A 15,523-nucleotide genomic window follows, 5' to 3' on the forward strand; every position below is an offset into this window, starting at 1 on the left:
GAGAAAGGGATAAGATTGCACTTATTCAAATCCTACAAATATGCTACGATTCCAGAATATTATGCAAGCACGACATCAAGGAAAGGAAGTAAGGGTTCCTACCCGAGCTGTTATTGATAAATAAGGAGCCAGTATGAGACGTAAGTTAAGACAAAGGGAATAACCCAATAGGGATTATGCAGAATATATGTATGAGAATGGACTAACGAGCAGTTAGTAGTTGATTCAGGAAGAGCCTAGTTATGGCTAGATAAGAAGATACAGACAAATCAACAGATCGTGCAAGATAAACATAGTGAACCCCAATATAGTGAATCCAGTCTCGCAGATAATGACATCGTGACCCTTGAGAAATATTCAGGTAGGAGTTGAGGTAATTAAAGGTAACGTATGAGTGTTACGGAAGTAAAAGATAGTGACATTGGGAAGATAGTCAAAATATCAGTTCAGAAGCAACCCTACAAGCATAAAGGCGTAAAGGTAAGTAACTACGGATAATTATAGGCGATGAAGGACATCAAAAATTCCATCAAGTATACAATGTAAGAAGATCATAGCCTTACAAGAGTTAGAGGGTCCTCCCTAAGTATTACAATGAAAGACTAGCTGAGGAAGTAAGGAAGAAGGCTTCAACCTAAGCACAGTGTCCTAAAGAGGAAGTGGTCTTGTAACAACAGTCTCACAACAACATTTTATGCACTCCATAAGAAAGTGGCACCTATCGTGGCTAATGAACGGGAAGAAGAAAAAAATATCAAAAGGTGATATTCAAGATCATATGGGTTGTATGGAATTTCAATATGTACGGGCACTAAGATAAGCCAAGTATTCATGCAATAAGTGGCAGAATGACCAGGAAAAGCAATGCTTGTATTTAAAGAAAACTGAGAAGGAACGAAAAGAATTATTTGATTAATGATCCAAAGTTTGTTACGTTATGAATGCACTTAAGAGTTCGGAGTATTATCCATGCAACATATATGTTGACACATATAGCCATGAAGATTCCAGTATAAGTTAAAAGAAAGAATTGAGCCCAGGTCATAGACAAAGGATTAAATTGTTAGAAGATTGTATCATGGGTATTCCATAGCGGCTATAAAGGTTTAAAATAATAACTAATACCATGAGCAACAGATTAGAAGATAGCTTAAGCCTACATAAAGGTTGATCATAGGGAACAGAAAACTAAAGAGTTACATCAACTAAGTAAATTAGGAATCGGATTATTGAACCAAACAAATTATAGACCTTGTGATTGAGAACATTGCAGGATCACTCTTAATATTAGAGGTACAAGAAAGATAGTACAACAACCATATTATGTAACAGCTCTACGATCAAGCCAGTTAGAAGAGTAACAACCTCATAAGAAGTCAGTATGAAGCTCCCACTGGATTGTGTATGCACCAGAGGTGCAAGTATTATAATAGAGCTTCGAATTGTGGATGTGAATGATTCCTATGTGAAAGGGAGGTCATGAAAGAGATAGAAGATGTGATGCAAGACATTAAGGCAAGTAAGGTAAATGTGGACAACATACGAGATACTCAAACACAGAAGGTTATGAAGAGTTCATACTTCAGATAGAAGGCTAGAAGCACTAGGATTCAGTATTCAGGAGTGATAGCGATGTCGTCAGTTGCATATTTTCAAGCCCATGGTTTCTGGGTACTGAGAGGTCTAGTTAAGAAAGTAAAAAGAGTTAAAAACGATGTGACGTCTCGCTTGGTGTTCTAGAATAACACAAGGAAATCTATGGTGTAAGTTGAAGGAAGGTTGCGAGTAATATAAATAGATATGTATAGGTCGTAAGCTAAAGTATGGTAAAGCGACAAGGTTTTAGAAAAATAGGAGTAAGGATTAAAAAAAAGGCGAGTGACAAGGTAACGAAAATGGATAAGTTCTCAAGATTAAGCCCATCAAACAAGAAGAGCGGATGGTTTCTCTAAGTTATAGAGAGCTCAGTATAGCCTAAGTGAACTCAAAGGAGTCTAAGACTAGTAGCATTTAGAAGAGATGGATGTTGCCCTGGTAGTAGAATGAGGGTGTAATTGTGATAAATAAAGAATGACGTTTGGGCCTTCAATTGAGTAATGATTTGAAGAAGAAAATAAAGGGATTTCATAAATTGTGCAGGATTAAAATACCCACGTAAGATAAATCACATATGAAATACGGTTATGAAAGCATGGTATCACCCTAGGTGGATCAGTCTAATCCTTTCAGATGTTTCCCGATGAGACATGAGCCCTAGTGATTACGTAGGAAGTTTCAAGTTACCGGTGGTAGATTGTAGATCAATATTGATGTGAATCAACAATGGACGGATAAAAGTTACAAAGTATGAGATGAGATTTGGCCATAAGATGAGCAGTAATGAATAAACATAAAGGACTTAGATTTATACATATAGGATAAGTAACGAGAGTAACCTGGAGCTTGGTAGTAGACCTCAATAACGATAAATAGAAGTAAGAGTGATGGTATACTAACCTATATAGATGTAACAAAACCATAAGGATATATAACCAAAGCTATGAAACAAGATATAACAATATTTGTAAGTTCAACAAAGTACCAAGCGAACAACTTCAAATATACCTATAGACACCCAGAGGGACAGCTTGTCATAATTCTATATATGTTCACAAAGTGAAGCCTAGAGATTGGCTAAAAGTTGGAGGAAAAAGGAGAGAAGAGTCGCATAGGCGCACATACAAGGAAAAAGTCGTACAGGCTGCATGACAAAAGGTAGCAACAGTTACGAGATTGGAAGAATTCCGACTACAAGTCGTGGTGTGAGAAAGAGGCCTAAAGGAGGGAATGCCCTGGCCTTTAAATTTATTCATAGAACAGTTGCCTAGATGTCACGAAGAGTACTAAAGTATTTGGAAAACATAAGTTACGAAAATGATAAGTGCATCAGTCAACATTCAAGGACGAATGTTCCAAAGGGGGGAATGATGTTACACCCCATGTTTTCGTACGTGAAAGTTTGCCATAAGTAAATTGATGGAAGCTTGGAAATGAGATGTTACATCCCGTATTTTTTATATGTTAAAATTTCATCATAAGTTAATAGATGTAAGTTCGGGGATGAGATTATTTTGAGATTATAAGCATTATGCTGTTTCAAACAAGTGATGAGTAAATTTATGAAAGTGAGAGTGTAAGCAAATCGAAAAAAATGAATTTTGTCTAAGTTTGACATTTTGGAATAAAATACGGTTCGAGCTATAATACCCGGTATTTATGGACTAATGTCATACAAGGTACCGCATGACCATGATAGTAAAGTATATTATAGTAATATATATAAAGTGTGTTAAAAGTGAGTAGTATTTTAAGTAATTTAAGATAATTTTTAATTATGTAATTAATTAATTAATTGTGGGGATAATTATGGTATTAAATAGGATTAAGTGGATAAAGATTTTGTTATGGGTTGCCACAGGGCACTAAGCTAGGCCAAGGTCCCACCAATGTGTATGATGAGTCATAGCACATAAGAGCCCTTCTTTACACGTGAAAGTCTTTGGATATTCCTTTGTTTTGGACATAACACATAAGAGCCCTTCTTTACACGTGAAAGTCTTTGGATATAACTTTGTTTTGGACATAACACCAATGTGTATAATGAGTCCTTGTTTACCTTTATTTGGTTTCTTTATTAATGATAAAACTTGGAGAAATTTTAAACACATGATAGAAGAGGCCAAAAGAACTGTTTGATTCAGTAGAGTATGGAGTGAATATTAGTAGGATAAGAAATAACGTGCTATGATATCAAGAATATCATACGGATTTTTTCCTACTCCGATCCACCGTTACGTATTTTGTCGCAATTAATGTGTGTTAGAGGAATTGTCAAGAGAATCGGTTCAGGTATGTTAAGGCTATCCCTTCTTTTCTTTTGGAAAGATCCATACAATACAAATGAAACGAGCAAATGCACAGCTTCCATAAATGACTCTATTCATAGAAATGCTAGAGATGCTTATGTTCTTGATTCCCCATGTGTCCTATTATTCTATCATCTATTCATGGGTCTCAGAAAATATGTAAGTTGGTAAAGTTTACTTCATGATACTAATCAAAGGCATAATGGTCTTATGACATTCCGAAAGATTTTATTGACGTACTTCCATGCATTGCATTTATTTATACATGTACATTGACCCATGACCGGATGGCGTTATATACGCGTATATATATATGGGATATGGGAAAAGGTTACGGCGTTATATACGCACCACCACCTGATCAGCTGGTATACGTTGATGATTTTGCCCACAGTAGCCGAGATGATATGATGGGATGTCCTCAGAGGCTTGATGATGTTATGAACACATATACCGATGCATGGCATGACATTTATACGCATATGCATAACATTATAATATTCAATAATTCACAGAGTTATTCAGATATACATGTCGAGTCTTTTACTCCATGTTTCTGTTATTTCTATTATTTACTGATTTTCATTCCTTACATACTTGGTACATTATTTGTACTTACGTCCCTTTTGCCTAGGGACGATGTATTTCATACCCGCAGGTCCCGATATTCAGGCTAAGAGTCCTCTAAGTAAGCTATCAACTCAGCAAAAGGTGTTGGTGCGCTCCATTTGCTCCGGAGTTGCTTATTTGATCAGTATGATTAGTACATGTATTAATTAGTATGGTAGGGCATGTCCCTACCTTTATGATATTTATGTATTCTTAAAGTATTATAGATAGATGTTGTGTATACGGATACTTGGCCTTGTTGGCCTATGTTTTGAGTATATAAAGGATCATGTTGGCCTTATAGGCCCGTATGTCACAGGTATGAGTTTCTATATTAGGTTGGGCCGTTCTATGTTGGGTATTCCCTCATGTTTACTCTGGTTATCTCATGACGACCCTTCTGGCCCACTTACCCATGATGATGTAATAATAAAGATATGTTACGTTGATACTCGATTGAGTATGGTACCGGGTGCCCATTGCGACCCATCGGTTTGGGTCGTGGCACATGTCCCTCTTGAATGAGTCCAATTGACCCTTCCAAATCCCATTCCTTGTCAGTCTCTATCACATTCACTCACTCACCTCTGTGATTCAGGATAGGATTGTTACGAATATTCAGTGCAACTTCGTTTGCCTGTATAACCTTGGTGTCGATCAGTGTCTGAATCTTGTCTTTCAGTGTGCGGCACCCATCAATGGTATGACCCTTCAAGCCTGAATAATAAGCATATGTTTTGTTGGGGTTAATCCACTGGGAAGAATTCTCCATAACAATGGCAGGAATGGGAGTGACATAACTAGTAGCCTTCAGTCTCTCGTATAGTTGGTCTATGGGTTCAGCAATTCGGGTGTATTGTCTAGGTGGTCTGTGGTCGAAGTTTGGTCGTGGTTTTTGGTAATTTTGGCGGGCAGGTGGTGGTGAGTGATAATATGCGGGTTGAGTATTCTAGGCGTGGTAGGTGGTAATAGGTTGTTGGTATATGGGGGTGAAGGCTGGTATATGAGTTGAGGTGTTTGGTATGTGAGAGGAGACTTAGGACCCTGGGCTACCATCACGGTACTTATTTCTTTCTTCTTTGAAATACCTCCCGATTTCAAGCCTTTATTCGTGGCCTGCAGTGCCTCGAAATTTTTCACCATTCCACTCTTAATCCTTTCTTCTATTCTTTCCCCCAACTTGATGATGTCAGAGAATTTGTGGTTTTCAATAACTATCAGTCTTTCATAGTACTGCGGGTCTTGAGCTCTAAAGAAGAACTTATTCATTTGTTCTTCTTCAAGTGTTGGCCTTACTTTCGCAGCTTTAGATCTCCACTGACTAGCATACTCGCGGAAGGTTTCTGTTGGTTTCTTCTTGAGATTTTGGATGTAAAAAATGTCTGGTGCATTTTCTGTGTTGAACCTGAATCTGCCTATGAAGTTTGATGCCATGCTTACCCAACTAACCCACTTCTTTAGGTCTTGACTGATATACCAAGACAATGCATCTCCCATGAGGCTTCGTATGAACAGTTTCATGCGGATTTGTTCATTTTTACCCACTCCTACAAGTTTGTCATAATACGTCCTCAGATGTACTTTCGGATCACCAGTTCCATCAAACATTTCAAACTTGGGAGGTTTGTAAACCTCCTGCAGTTCCACATCTAGCTGAATGCACAAGTCTTCATAGTTTAAACCTTCAATGCCTTTACCACCTTCGACACTTTGAACTCTGCCAGTAAGCTTCTTGAATTCCTCTGCCATGTTCTTAATGAGCAGGTCTTTCTCAGTTGTTTTAGGTGTGTATAGGGTTTGTTACAGGGTGTGGGGTAAAGTTTCCACATATATGGGGTTGCTTTGATGAACTCCGAGAATCTAGGCATAAGGGTAGTCATTGGTTGAGTTTTGGGGATCAGGAATAGGTTGTGGTGCATTCTAGGGGTGGTGGTTTGTGGGTATTGAGTTGGATGGTGGTGGTTTTGTTGAGAAGTAGGTACTGGTCGAGGGTTAAGGTTCTGAGGAGGTGCGGGGTACTGGTGTGGTGCGGGAGGATTGGCGGTGGATTTTGGTTTTGTGTTTTGTGGTGGTGCTTGGTTTTGGGTAGTCTAGTTTTGCTAGTTAATATGAGGGACATTGAGGGTGAGAGAAAGGTTTGCCAAGTTTCGGACATGCTCAAGTTCTTCTTGTAGTTCTAGGATTTTATGTTCCAGACGTAAGACCAGATCATTCTATGTCGTAGTACTTTGGCCATCTGAAGTTTCGACGTTCTCTGTTATAGTAGCATTGTCTTTCCTGATACCACTCAAATCATCCATTTTCCCTTTCTCTTTGCTGTTGCCTTTAGGATCTCTTGGTGGAGGAGGTGGTGGAGGACCTCTGGATCTAGTGTGATATGCTGACGATGCCAGTATGCACGAACCAACCTTGGGAAATGAGAATAATTAAAAGAAAGAAAAAGCAAAAGGTAACAAAGTTAGTAAGGGATATTGAAAGAATGCTTGCAGTATTAAACATGTTTCGCAAAGTCATGCAATAAATTCGCATACTAATTTGGGGGACCTCGTTGTACCCTTGGTAGGTCTAAGCAACACATAGACTTGGAGAAAATTGATGCCAATAATTGCGTCATTTCATTAATGCGAAAATAAGTCAAGCCCTTACTAAATCGACAATAATGATAAAGTTACTAATGGCATTTGGCCTTATTAGAATCGAAATCTAAAACTAAGCTAGAAAACAATAAAGAACATCATTTCCTAATCTACTTGGTCCCAGAAGGACCTTCTTTGCGCTTGGATCTCTTGACTCCATCAATCAGGTTCCCTAGATCGCGCATATCCAATAATAAGTAAGCCTTCTCTAGATGCCCTCCTTCACTACCATCTGTGCTTTGACAATTTGAAAGCCTCTTTCTCATCTTCCCCTCAAGTTCCATCAATCCTTGTTCCAGATATTCCAATCTCTCTGTTGACTTAGTGGCAATTTCCTTCCATTCATTAATTGCCTCCATGTCCATTTTGTGTTATTCCAGATGTCTAGATTCAAACTCGAAAACCCTTTTACGTAGCCTCTTATACTTGAAATGTGCCTCAGTAGCATCATCTATGATCGTGTTTTTCAGATTGACTCTCGTCTTGACGTCTCATGCTATATCGTCTACCAACCATGATGAGTATAAGTACACATGATTGGCATGATACTTGTCTAGCTCAATAGTTTGTTTTCCCACAATGATCTTCTAGTTCCACATATTTTGTGCCTCGAACTTGAATGGAATGACGTATCCTTTGAAATCACCCTTGTACTGGACCATGTTGGAAACTTGGGGTATGACCTATTTTCTTCACGCTTGTCTCATTACCCTTATGAGAGCATAAATATAAATGTCTCTCAACCCGATTAGTACCAGATGAGTAGTCTCTCTTAAAATGATGTTGAACTCGCTACTAGGGAACCATTCAAACATCCAATGTACCTTCTCGTCTGTCAGATTGCTGAAGAAGTGCACCCAACTTAAAACATTTTCAGGCTATGCAAACCTGTCTGGGATAAATGACATTTTCTTTGGGTGATGGTAAGCTATATAGTCAGTCAACGGCCGCCACAGAAGAACTTGATGATATTCTCCCCTATAAAAGTGTTCCAATAGCCAGACTTGCAATAATAGATTACAACCTTTGAAGTGTCTGAATCTCTACTTGCACCGATCTAGAGCATGGTACATTTCAAGTAAGATCATAGGGATGATGGTATAAGTTTGTCCTTCGATGCCCTCCATCAAAGTTCTGGTGACCATGGCTAAATGGGTATGAATCCTTCCCCCTTTCATTGGAAATATTAACAACCCCAAGAAGCAGACGATGCATATATAAACTCAGCGATGCATCCAACCCAAAGAAGTAATGGCGAGTTCCTCATGATGAAGATGATTGTGACGACCCGACCAGTCGTCTCATGAGTTACCACTCTGTTTCCCCATTTCTACTTCTTATTGCTTTGTTTATCGGTTCTATGTGTGATCGGGTTGGTTGGCTCAGGTTCAGAGAGGTTTTGGTAAGGTTTGAGACACTTAGTCTCTTTTGAGGAAGCTTAAGTTGGAAAAGTCAACTGGATGTTGACTTATGTGTCAAAGGGATCGAATGTGAGTTTCGATGGTTCGAATAGCTTCGGGAGGTGATTTGGAACTTATGAGCATGACCGGAATGTGTTTTAGAGGTCTGAAGTAGATTTAGGCTTGAATTGGCGAAATTGGAATTTTGGCGTTTTCCGATTGATATGTGAGATTTTGATATAGGGGGTCGTAATGGAATTCTGAAAGTTGAAACAACTCCGTTGTGTCATTTGGGATGTGTGTGAAAAATTTTAGGTCATTCGGACGTGGTTTGATAGACTTTTTGATCAAAAGCGTAATTTAGAAGATTTTCGAATTCTTAGGCTTGAATCCGATGCGAATTTGGTGTTTTGATGTTGTTTTGAGCGTTCTGAAGATTGTAACAAGTTTTAATGATATTATGGGATATATTGGCATGTTTGGTTGAGGTCCTAGGGGCCTCGGGTGTGTTTCGGGTGGTCAATTGGACCATTTCAAGTTGTTGAAAGTTGCAGAAACTGTTGTGTGTGTGTTGCGGACATTTAGCCTTCACGTTCGCGAGTTGGACCTCGTGTTTGAAAAGGGTTAGGCTGGGAGGCTGTGAAGTTGGACTTCGTGTTCGCTAAGGAGATCCCGCGATCGCGAAATATTGAGGCTAGAGGTCATCGCGTTCGTGAGGTTATGTCGCGTTCGCGTAGAGGAAAGTTGAGCAGCTGGGTTCAGGTTGGTTTGTTCTTCGCATTCGCGGAAAGGGAGTCGCGTTTGCGGTGAGTAAGGAGCTAAGTCTTCGTGTTCGTGAGCTGGGAGTCGCGATCGCGATGAAGGAAATTTTTGTCAACGTCAGTTTGTGCTTCGCGAACGCGAGGCTTTGACCGCGTTCGCGAAGAAGGATTTGAATGCCTGGGCAGAATGTTTAAATAGCCATTGTCCGCGATTTTAGGGCTAACTTCCACTATTTTTGAATGATTTTGGGGTTTTTGAAGAGGATTGAAGATGTATTCAAGGGGGAACACTTGGAGGTAAGATTTATGGACTTAATACTCGATCCTAATGTGAATTATACCTAATTAATCATGGAATCTAAGCCTAATATTGAAGAACTAGGGCTGCACTTGGAGATCTAGAATTTGGGATTTGAGGGGTCGTTTGTGGTTGGATTTTGATGCTTTTGATATGAATGAACTCGGGGAGTGTTAAGGAGTCTATTGATGTAATTTTTATCGGAATCGGAGATGTGTGCCCGGGGGTCGGGTTTGGCCAATTTCGGGATTTATATTATAATTTGATTTCTTTCGAGTGTGCTTTGTTCCCTTAGCATATTTTGATGGTTTTGCACTGATTTTGGTTAGATTTGGAGCATTCGGAGGCCGATTCGAGAGGCAAAGGCATCGCGGGTTAGAGATTTGGACCGGATAAAGGTAAGTAATGATTGTAAATGTTGTCCTGAGGGTATAAAACCCCGGATTTCATATCGTTGTGCTATATTGAGGTGATGCACATGCTAGATGATGAGGGTGGGGTCGTGACCATTGGGGATTGTGACTTAATCCATCCTGGATGACTATTTTACCCGTATTTGATTGAAAACTATTTGCTATCATCATGTTTTGGGTTGAATGTCATATTTGGGCCTTGTGCCAACTATTTGAACCCTTAGGGGCTTTTTATTGATATTTCCTCATTGTTTTGACTTTATATTTGTACTCAGTCATGCTATATTCTACTGTTTTTATAACTCAGTCATGCTTACCCTGTTTTAACACTTAAAATGATATTTTAAATGATATTTTGGGCTGAGCATCATGTTTTACTATTGCCCGAGTTTTATGAGATTTTGACTGAGTAAGGTCGAGGGCCTGTGTTGTGAGGTTATTGAGCTGATTTACGATTATGAGGCCGAGGTCCTGAGATTTGTATGCCACGAGGTGGCTTGTTGATATGAGACTGAGAGCCTATTGATTATGCCACGAGATGGCTTGATATTGCGCTTGGGCCATGAGGGGCCCCTCCCGGAGTCTGTATACCCCCAGTGAGCGTGGGTACCCATTGTGATATGAGATATAGCCCGAGGGACTGGTGTTGTTCCATGATATTGTCCGAGGGGCGGATTCTGTTGACATTGTGCCCGAGGGGCGAATTTTAATGTGTTTATCTGTTTTAGTTGTGTTTCATTTAATTGTTTACTGTTAAAAAGATGTTTTAAAGAAGCTTATTCTGAACTAAGGTGTCTTTATATGTTTTCATTGTTTCATTGCTTTTACTGGTTTTATAATGCTTCTTTATAGCATGTTGATGTGATTTTATGTGATTTCTTATCGCTCAGTCTTCATTTATTATTATTACTCACTGAGTTGGAGTACTCACTTTACTCCATGCACCATGTGTGCAGATTCAGGCGCTTCAGGTCCCACTAGCGAGTGCTGATTCTTCCAGCTCAGGCGGATTCGGAGATTCACTAGGTAGTTGCTCAGCGTTCGCAGCCCAGTGCTTCTCCCTCTATCTTATTTTCTCTTGTTTTAGTTCTGTAATAGACTATGTAGACTCTTCCTGTTTGTAATCGATTAGTTGATGCTCATGACTGGTGACACCCCGATGTCGGGCTATGTCTATTCCGCAACTGTACTATTTCACCTTCTTTTGGGATTTTTATTATGTTAAAGATTTAATTGTAGTATTTTAATTGCTTAAAATGAATTGGGAGTGTGTCGGCTGGCCTTGTCTTCACATAGAGGTGTCATCATGACCGGGTTTGGGTTTAAGGTCGTGACAATGATATGAGTTAATATGCCCGTAACGCTCACAAAGAAATTCAAATGGGATGTATGATTTTTTTAAACATAGCAACTCATCATTTTTCTTAAAACCTAGCATCTTTAGAAAACCATGAGGGGTGCAATTCTCTAGCATTAGTAATCCTGGACTATCCTCTTATTTCTTCTAGAAGGGGAGTCATTTCTATGTCACCAAAGTGGAAGATAACTCTTTTCTCATCCCAGAACATGGTAGCGGCCTCAATCAATGCCCTATTTGGTCGAATGTTAAGCAAATATGGCAAGTCACCAAATAACCTTCTCACATGATTCTTGTCACAAGGTGCAAGGTCTTTCCACCAATCAAGTAGGAGAGGTGGGATGTTTTGGACCATACCAAACCTGGGGACTTTGTGCTTCACTTTCTGCAAACAAATAAGGTTAGCCCTTTCCCCCTCCAGATTCGACCACTTACACAATAATGATCAACATTTTGGAATATTTTTTCCAAGTAATGCACATAACATAATAGGGCCCATTGGGATTGTGGAAATTCCGTCGGACTTTGGATAAGGCTTATCTTAGGGGGCTATTACGTTAACAACATTCTAACCCGTACTAGGTTTAACATGATGCATGTACATTTGATATTGGAGTAAGGTTTTTATAATGGTCTAGACTGGTACTCTCAAGTGGACAACTTGAGAGGGAAAGGCACGGGACCATCGACTACATCGTTGATCGACTAGTCTACCATAAATAAGTCTTTTCAATTTAAAAAGGGTAATTTTGGAAGAGCACGGACACTCATCAAGCGTTGATATGTTGATAATTAGCACGAGTGGAGTATGATGTGGAGCATGCTTCATGTAGAGATAATAACACGTTGCCAAGTATTTGTATGATAGAATATGTAAAAGCAGTAAATAAGACAGCAAAAGTAAACATATAAAGAGAAGAAAGACAAAAGGAGGAAGTCAGTTTAGTTCATAAAAATATGTGCGGGAAATAAAGCAGGTAAGGAAATAGGAATGGGAGAGTCATGATATAGCATTCTTAGACAAGATGAAAAGAAATGAAGAGTGGTCATAGCAAATAAAGGTGAACAGGGGAAGGGATGTGCAGGTCATAACAGATTTTAAACAAATAAAGGTGAACGGGGGAAGGGATGTGCATGTAATACCAAATTTAAACAAATAAAAGTGAAGATGGGAAGGGATGTTCATGTAATAAAGAAAGTAATCCACATAACTCAAGTTCATTAAGAACCTATGTGTAAATCCCTAGTAGAGTCGTCATGCTGTTGCGCCCTTTTTTTCTCGCGAAATCGGGTTTTGACATGTGATAACTCTTTTAAATGGAAGATAGAGTGTTAAAAGAGAAGAGTCGTCACCTAATAATTTTTAAGGTGTGTTAGGTCACCTATTTGCAAATAACTCTGTTTAACTAGTCAACGTCACCAAAGATCGGGTAAGGGCTCAAATAACCTCAAAGAAAAGGTATTAGACACTTTTCAAGGTCTACAACTGTGGGTCCCAGCCGAACTTAAGACTATGTGGATTGTAATTAGGCTAGGTGATCAAATAAACAAAGAGAATATAAAGGTCAAAGAATTTCATTATAACACAATTAGTACAAATCTTAGTACGACTATAAGCATACAACTATTTAGGTCTAATAGCAAATATATAAAAAGGGGGGTCCTAAGTTTTTTAGCCTAAAGGATCACCCCGTGCAACATAAATAATACTTCACAACTCCTTTTGGAGAGGAGTTAGTCATATTATTCAGCAAGCACAGACTATCATCTTCTGCTACCCGATTACTATGTTGAAGTTGTTTACCTAAAGCGTTCTAGTTCAATTTCAAGTTGTGCGCTACTCGTCCCATGCCTATGATCTAGGAAGTTTTGGACCTACTATTTGGGTGGTTCTAGACTTTAATTAGGTTACTCGAAATGATAAAATTAGGCGACGTTCAAAACAGATAAGACTTCACGTAAAGACAATTAAGGCGCAAGTTAGCCACCACACATAACAACAAATGCACATGGGCAGATTTCATATTATGTATAGGCAGATTCAGGTTCGAGGTGTCATTTTAAACCTATAGACATGGTTTCTAAGTGACCATACAGTTTGAGAAAAGTCTCATGGCAGTGCTGCTATTCAGATTATCGCGATTATAAAACCTATAGACATGATCTCTTAGTGATTGGAGTAAGGGGTAGTGATAGCCGTTGAAAAAAAAACTCAGAAATACTCTTGTTTGTTCCTGTTGGCATGCTTTATAAGCGAGTAGCTGTGTTTATAGCTAGGTTCTAATAATTGGCAGATTTATCACTTATTCCTATAGGCATGTTATCTAGATGAACAGAGTAATAAGACAACAGAAACAGTCGATTAGTTAACCAATTAAAGCCCTATAGACATAGTATCTAGATGAGAATTAGCAAAGCATAAATTAATATAATCCTATAGGCATGTTATCTAGTAAGTACACTGCAGTTGCACAAATTGAGTGAATAATTATTGACACTTGATTCCTATAGGCATGATATCTAATAACGCATAGCAGCAGACATGGGAACAAGAAAAGTACTTAAACTCATGCTTCTGATAGTAAAACAGGTTGAGTGAGTGTGTGATTCTATATAGGTATAGTTTCTACTAGTTTACAATACATGAAAACAAAATAGCATATATGGCATGTTGGATAGAATAAAAAGTAGATCACATAGACCATATAAGCACGTTTTCTACCCTTTTATGCAAACATTAGAATATACCCATTTTTCCCATTTTACTAACACCCCAATTGTTTGTTTACAAATTATTACAGGACCAATTAATGAACATAAGTATAAATATTATACACGGAAACTTCAGGCCCAAGAGCAGGCCCTAAAAATGAAAATAACCCAGTACTGTCTGGGCCTTCCGCAAGCTTACTTTTCTATGAATAGCAGGCCCAGATATGACCTCAGCTCAAGCACTGGAGTGTATCAGTTGCACAGGCCAAGTCCATATTTGGACCCATGTTAAAACCCAGATGGAGTCTCACTTACCAAGCAATTGTAAGTTAACAATTTGACCAAACAAATACACATAGCAATTACTTAAAGAATTCTGGACCTACTAATAGCGACTAAGTGATAGAATTTGTAAGAAATGCATTTGTATTTGAGAAGTAGACATAATAGGGTTGATTAAACAAAGAACATGCAAACTAAGAGAATCTATATAGGTTTAGCTTCATCATGGCAAGTTGAGATAACAATTTTGACATTACAGATTCGATCACTTAGTAGGAGATGGCATATTGAGCAGAAAAACACATTGAAAGAGATTTAGGGGGATCAGGCTCTTTGAGATTATAAGATAAATATATAAGGGTGCACAATGCCAAACGAGTTCAGAATAGAGCACTAACCTAAAGGATTTAAAAATGAGGGATCCCAGTCATGACTGGTCAGGCAGAGTAATATTCAGGGAATGATAATCAAAGATAAGCTTAATCATGTTGAGTATCCATTACCATACCAGAAAAACTTATAGTAAACAAAACATGTCTACTTCACATCAATAGGACAAACAAGTATCAAACCTTATAGGAGAAAATACTAGTTATGATATTTACTCTAAAGGTCTCAACCAACATTGAGGAACACAGGATCAAGCAATTCAGAAACATAATAGAGTTACAAATGGCATGAGAACAGGTCATAGTTTAAAAGTAGAACTCCAAAAAGATAAGAGGTTGGACGTGAATGTTTTAATAGATATTAGAACACATTATGGGTACAAGTTAGTCATCACAAGAGTTCAGAATAAAATAGGGAAGTAAACTCATGCCAGGCAGCAGATATAAGCATCCAGGTAACAATACACTAGGCTAAACGCTTAATAAAACCAATGTTGTTCAAGTTAAACACATGTAATAGACATATCTCAGCATTAGGAATTTTAGGCAAATTCAAATGCTAAAGAAGATCAGAGTCACAAAACAATTTCAGTGCCAATAAGGCTGCAAGTATAGATGGCCTAGAAACATATTGAGTCACAAAAATTCGGGGGAATGAAGATGCAGAATATGAACACAAACGAAAGGGAATGAAACTGCGAAGGCCGAGGAACTTACCAGATATCAATTGATAAACAAACAAGCAAGAAAAATAGTCTCAA

The 15,523-nt window shown here is 38.5% G+C and overlaps 1 protein-coding gene across 1 annotated transcript; it reads right to left on the reverse strand.

The window, feature by feature from the left end:
- Nucleotides 1-5,091: 5,091 nt before the first annotated feature.
- LOC138871818 (uncharacterized) lies at nt 5,092-6,263 on the reverse strand. The gene is made up of 2 exons (XM_070149723.1): nt 5,603-6,263; nt 5,092-5,231 (listed from the first exon to the last, which is right to left on the reverse strand). The coding sequence occupies exons 1-2, from the start codon at nt 6,261-6,263 to the stop codon at nt 5,092-5,094; spliced, it is 801 nt and encodes a 266-aa protein (XP_070005824.1).
- Between the last annotated feature and the right edge of the window lie 9,260 nt (nt 6,264-15,523).

Source organism: Nicotiana sylvestris, chromosome 6 (assembly GCF_000393655.2).
Source record: "Nicotiana sylvestris chromosome 6, ASM39365v2, whole genome shotgun sequence".
Classification (NCBI taxonomy): domain Eukaryota; kingdom Viridiplantae; phylum Streptophyta; class Magnoliopsida; order Solanales; family Solanaceae; genus Nicotiana; species Nicotiana sylvestris.

Bases quoted from the DNA above. Each gene is read 5' to 3' on its own strand.
- LOC138871818 (XM_070149723.1), bottom strand. From the start codon at position 6,263: ATGGCAGAGGAATTCAAGAAGCTTACTGGCAGAGTTCAAAGTGTCGAA. The intron at 5,232-5,602 runs GTATTTCAAAGA...CTTATTATTCAG, and splicing joins TAAAGGCTTGAAATCGGGAG to GCTTGAAGGGTCATACCATT.